Raw genomic sequence first — 6,108 nt, forward strand, 5'->3', positions numbered from 1 at the left:
GAAGGGGAAGGGGAAGGGGAAGGGGAAGGGTAAAGGGAAAGGGAAAGGGAAAGGGAAGGGAACCTTTTTGTCTGAGCACAGACAAAAAAAATAACAAAGCACCCACACTCTTTTTTTTTTATTATTCTTTTTAAAAAAATATTATAAGTATTACAAAGGGTATTACATATGTGTCCTACCCCCCCCCCCCCCCCCTGACAATCCCCTGCCCTCCCTTACCCCCCAGTGTCTTATGTCCATTAGTTATGCTTATATGCATGCATACAAGTCCTTCGGTTGATCTCTTACCCCCTTCCCTCCTGCCCCTCAACCCTCCCCAGCCTTCCCGCTGCCGTTTGACAATCAGTTTGAGGCAGCTCTGCCTCTGTATCTATTATTGTTCAAAAGTTTATAATGGTCTCTATTATCCATGAATGAGTGAGATCATGTGGTATTTTTCCTTCATTGACTGGCTTATTTCACTTAGCATAATGCTCTCCAGTTCCATCCATGCCGTTGCAAATGGTAAGAGTTCCTTTTTTTTTACAGCAGCATAGTATTCCATCGTGTAGATGTATCACAGTTTTCTAATCCATTCATCTACTGATTGGGCTCTTGGCTGTTTCCAGATCTTAGCTATGGTGAATTGTGCTGCTATGAACATATGGGTGCATAAAAATATTTTCTTCATCTAGTTTGTTAGTGGACATAGATCCCCACATTAAAAAATATAGCTGATATACTATAAAATTTGTCATTCCTTTATATGTATGACAAAGCAACTCAATTTTAATTGTTATTTATTAGGCAGTGATGTGGAGTTTTTCTTTAACATTTTTAGTTCTTTTTCCCCCCTTTCTAGAATGGAATTTCCTATATATAAAAATTCAATTTTGAACCTTTGAATAAGCTTTTCTTGACCAATATTAAGAATATATTACCTTTGCCAACAATGGGCATGCATAACGTGTCCACAGCTACCAGTGTGTGTTCCACAAGACAGATCAGGGTGCATGAATAATGGATCGTATTTTTCTGCATTACAAACAAACAAACAAAACCCAAGCATTTAGTTTTCCCATAACATATGTAAAACTTTACTTTGTGAAATCCTTGATAAGGGCTTGTAAACTTGAAATGAAATGCTAGTTTATTCCTTTCCTTTGAAATACCAATGATTTATGCAAGACCCTGGATTATTTAGAAAGCAGGACCCTTTAACTTTCATCACCCTGAGCAAATAAAACATCCCTGAATTGTTAAATAAAATTGGAATTCTGTATTTAAGCACATCTAAGCTTTTGAACATTTCATACTCTCAGGGCACTGAGAGACTCCCATTCCCTCCAAAAGCCCCGAGCTCAGTAAAAGGGATATTCTTCATGGGCTGCATTTAACGCCTTCAGGGCAGCTGGGTCACAGTGATCTCTAGCAAAACAGATGCTTTGGCAGCAATGGGGCACTCCCTAGAGAAGATTCTGCCTAATGACAACCCATGCAGAGAAGAACCCCAATCACTGGACCAGGGTCCAAGTAGCAGCAAAATATCCAGGACATCAACCCAGACCAGAGGTGGGGAAAAGGGAAAATCAGTTTCTGCTCTGGTGCTAATTTTTAATATTCAAAGGAAATGAAAAATAAAGACAACCATAATATGGGTGCCTGGTTTCTTTTGGAATATTTCGAGTTCTCTGTGTACAGTAAATTAGTATTATCCTAGAAATTCTATAACATTATAGAAAGAATTACTCAAGTTTCAATTTGATTGATAGAATAGTGAAAATATCACAGCATAAAGAAAATCTGCTTACAGCCAGCCAACGTTTTTTTCTTCATGAAATAACAAAATAAATAAACTTGGCAACTTTATCTTTTATCTCGAATGAAATTATAAATTGCCTGGTTCAAATGACCATTTCAAAAGATGAAAACAGACCAATCTTTCCTAACTGGGTGCTTGACAGTCACACTATGCAGACTTTCCTTATAGAGAAAAGGCAATCTTACCAGTGAGTTTTCAAACCTCCTTTCAGTCCTACAGTGTGAAAGGCACTTGCTACCTAAGTGCTTTGGAAAGTCCAAAGACAGTTTCTACTCTCAAGAAATTTATTGGTATTGCTGAAGCATATGCACATATGAACAACTCTAAGAGGAGAGACAAAAGTGTCTATGGTGGACACAATAACGTGCAGCCTAGATGCCTCTGCAGGAATGATGACTTACTCCCTCAGCAGTAGGAAGACACTCACTGTCCTTCCTCTTTAAGGGATGACTGCTTTGCTCAAGGTCACACCTCTTTCCAGAGGACCCCAAAAGCAGTCACTGATCAGTTTCCAGGTACAAAGACCAGCCCCCTTGCCCCAACTCAGCATGCCTCTGGAGGGCCAACCAGCTCAGAGCTCCCATGGGACTGTGTGAGGGCTTTTGTGACAGCTTAACTTCTCCCTTGCCCAAACTTGCTTCCTTCTCCCCGTCCCACACATGTTGATGCCAAGGCTCTCCCTAATAAACGTCCCACACGGCAATCTCTATCAATCTCAAGAATTTTTCTGGGGAGAAAAAAATAAAAAGAATCTTTCTGGGGAACCCTATCTGAGATACAATCACTACTCTAAGCCAGAATCTGACTCAAGGATTGCTTCTCACATAGGTAACTCACACAACTGTTCTCAAGACAGTACACTTTGGATCTATCCATGAGAAAAAATAATTGTTATTTCTGTGTGTCAACTAATATACAAGCGTGTTGAGGAATGTGAATGATTGTTAAGTAGCAAAGCGTGTTAATGTTATATTACAAAAAAAAACTTTCCTTTGAATCCCTGCTATTTACGAGCTATGTAATTCAGAAACAGTATTTAGCCTCCTGCAATGTTTCCATATCTGTCAAATGGGGAATTTCTGCATAAGTTACCTGTCTAAGATACCACCAAGCCTATGGAGTTATTGTTAGTTTAAAAAAATTTCTGTATATCACCACACACACTAGGTGGCAGTTATTATTATTTTTTTAAATATATCTTTATTGGTTTCAGAGGGGAAGGGAGAGGGAGAGAAACATCGATGAGAGAGAATCATTGATTGGCTGCCTCCTGCACACCCCCAACTGGGGATGGAGCCCACAACCCAGGCATGTGTCCTTGACCAGACTCGAACCAGGGACCAAACCGCTAGGGTGGCAGTCATTATTAAAAGGAGAGGATGAAGCTATGACTTACCTGGATCCTGAATGACTTTATTTCTGTTTTTTGATAATACAGTTGATCTTTGAACAAATGCTGCTAGGACCATTGCCTTGCTTTCCACCTTCACCTCTTGCTCCTCTTGACACAATATACAGGTAACAAATTGTCTTTGTTTAGGGACCTGAGTTTGTTCTGGGCCCAATGCTGTAAGTGTTGTATCTGACACCATAGGGCTGTAATGAAAGGTCATGAATATAATTAATGAGCCTAAGAAGTTTCTATATAATCACAAAACAGTACATGCCAGGTATGCACACATACGGTTTTGATGACTTAAAATGGCAGAAATCTTTTATATTTATCAAACCATCTCCTTTAATTATTAGAGCCTTCAATATGCAACACAGAAGCCATACACTCAGTTAACTGAGCCTACTGTACTCAGTCTTTGTTGTTTTGTTTTTGTTAATCCTCACTAGAGGATATTTTTTCCATTGATTTTTAGAGAGAGTGGAAGGAAGGAAGGAAAGGAGGGAGGGAGAGAAACACTGATGTGAAAGAGACACATCGATTGGCTGCCTCCTGCACATGCCCTGGACAGGGACCGGGGGATCGAATCTGCAACCCAGGTACGTACCCTTGACTGGGAATTGAACCCACAACCCTTTGGTGTGTGGCTGGTGCTCTAATCATTGAGCAACACCTGCTAGGGCACTGTGTACACATTCTTTTGTGAATGACTAGGGTCTTTGTATAACATTTTAAGCATACACATTAATTACCTATAGTTAGAGATACACTCATATACTAAAAAACTCAGATTTATCAGATTAATTCCTTTAACTAGAGGCCACAGAATTTACCTATCAATCTTCTAAATTACTTTAGGATAAAAAATGTACTTATAAAGAAAAAATTCTTTCACAGTTGAGAATCAATGGTCAAGAGATTAAAAAATTTTGATTTTTAAAATTCTTACCTATTATCAAGAACAGCAGAGTTAGAGGCTTCCTCCGCTACTGTCTGTTGGAAGAGGTCTTTGTTCTCATCAATGAAGTTCCGCTGCATCTCAGACATCTGGGCCATGACCTTTTCCCTGCGCAGTCTGGCAATCTCAGCTTTTCTCTTTCTCTCAGCCTTGTCTTTGTCTCTTGAACTCTGAAATTATGCTTCATTTAATTAGACCATTAAATGCTAAAGAAATCCCCCCCCCCAAAAAAAACCCCCAGAAATATCTTTATTGTAAATACGAATTAAAAACTATTCTATTTTTGTAGCTGTTGGTTTCAAACAGGAGCCAAGAGCAATGTCTTCCTGTGGTTTGTTGGCCATTCAGGACCCAGTGGGAATGGCCAATTCAATTGGAAGAAACATAGTCAGAAAAACAAAAAAACACCAAAAACTATTCTAAAATCTCACTTTTCTAAACAAAAGATTTCTTCATCAACCTAACATGTTAAAAAAAAAAAAGCAGACTATAACTATTAAAAATAGACAAGTAGTGGCACCTTTCTTGGAATTTACATTTTTGTGACTAATATCAACTATCAACTTATTGCAGATAAATTTAAATAGTGAACTTGCTACAATTTTTTGGTGTTACCACACTCTACTTTTTATACCTCTTCTGTTATGGTTCCTTCTGTCTCTGCCACAGAACTGGCGGATGAACTTTCCCTCATTTTCTTAATAGCATTAAAAGTCTACAAAAAAAAAAAAGCATTAGTTATTCTGAAGCTATGAAACATTATCAAATTTAAAATAAGCATTTAATGTTTCTCACAAAAAACAAGAGTGATGCAGAAAATTTTACCTTTAATATCCACCTAATCATGTCTTTGTGGACTTCCAGGTAGGGAGCATTCTGCAGTGTTTCCAGCATTGCTAGTATGCTGGGGGAGTTGTTTGGTGCTTCACCAGGTTCTAGGGCAGAAAAAAATAAAAGGCGCAATAACAACAGCTAACACTTCATAGCGCATATTACTATGCACAAGATAAATGAAGTTGCTTATAACATTATGAGCCTATCAGTTTATTTCAGCTCTACTTATTAGAGATTTTCAGTACTTCTTAAGAATGTGACATATTGTACTTCACAAACAAGTTAACAACTAGAAAGCTTTAATCTTTCAAAACTGACATCTTATACAAAAATGATTATTTTAATTAATTAAAATCCAGCTAAAAAGTCTTCCTGAGATTCTATAAGTCTAAGAAAATGAATTGGGATTACAGGGGTGCATTTGTGTTTAAATATACCAATTTGCTGTGACCTTTTCTTTAATAAAACCTAAATTTAAAAATTCTTTCTTTATGAATTATTTCTTTATTTGAGGAAAAGACATGAAAGTCAAGTCCACAATTTTAAAAAAAGGTTTTTATTGATTTAAGGGATCTGGGATTGAACCTGCAACTCAGGTACATGTCCTTGGCGGATAATTAAACCCATGACCCTTTGGTGGGCAGGCCAATGCTCTAACCACTGAACACACCCATCAGGGCTCAAATCCATATTATTAAGAGTACATTTAATCCAATGTTAGCTAATTTAGTTTTATATTAAGAAATGCCCAATTACTGAGTTTTCTTATACATGTCCTTTTTATTTAAAATCTTTATTATTGAAAGTAATATATTTCTCCCTTTAGCCCACATTATAATTACTGATTTTCTTGATTTAAGTGTTACCATTCTAGCAAACTGTTCCTCTTCCTAAAAGAAGAGATTGAACTATGTGATCTTTCATATTTTTCCAGACCTAAAATTCTGTGGCTAGAGATTAGAGATCAGGCTTTGCTCAAACGGGAGAAGCAGGACTGTCTGGCTACGGTCCCTCCGAGGTTTGCAGCCGTTGCTGGGACAGAGAGGCAGAGCCCCTGGGGACGGACTGAGAGCAGCCATAACTGTTCCCTCCTCTGCCCTGTTGATCCCGTGGGACCCGCCC

The 6,108-nt window shown here is 38.1% G+C and overlaps 1 protein-coding gene across 14 annotated transcripts in view; it reads right to left on the minus strand.

Moving 5' to 3' along the window:
• UBR2 (ubiquitin protein ligase E3 component n-recognin 2) overlaps nt 1-6,108 on the minus strand; it is a 138,919-nt gene that overhangs the window by 34,698 nt on the left and 98,113 nt on the right. For all 14 annotated transcript variants that reach the window (XM_014532981.1, XM_014532979.1, XM_014532983.1 and 11 more), the window contains 5 exons: nt 4,978-5,087; nt 4,787-4,867; nt 4,144-4,322; nt 3,198-3,397; nt 921-1,014 (listed from right to left, as the gene is read on the minus strand). In XM_014532981.1, the coding sequence (XP_014388467.1) occupies nt 921-1,014; nt 3,198-3,397; nt 4,144-4,322; nt 4,787-4,867; nt 4,978-5,087 (664 nt within the window). The remainder of the gene's footprint in view (nt 1-920; nt 1,015-3,197; nt 3,398-4,143; nt 4,323-4,786; nt 4,868-4,977; nt 5,088-6,108) is intronic.

Source organism: Myotis brandtii, unplaced genomic scaffold (assembly GCF_000412655.1).
Source record: "Myotis brandtii unplaced genomic scaffold, ASM41265v1 scaffold929, whole genome shotgun sequence".
Lineage (NCBI taxonomy): Eukaryota > Metazoa > Chordata > Mammalia > Chiroptera > Vespertilionidae > Myotis > Myotis brandtii.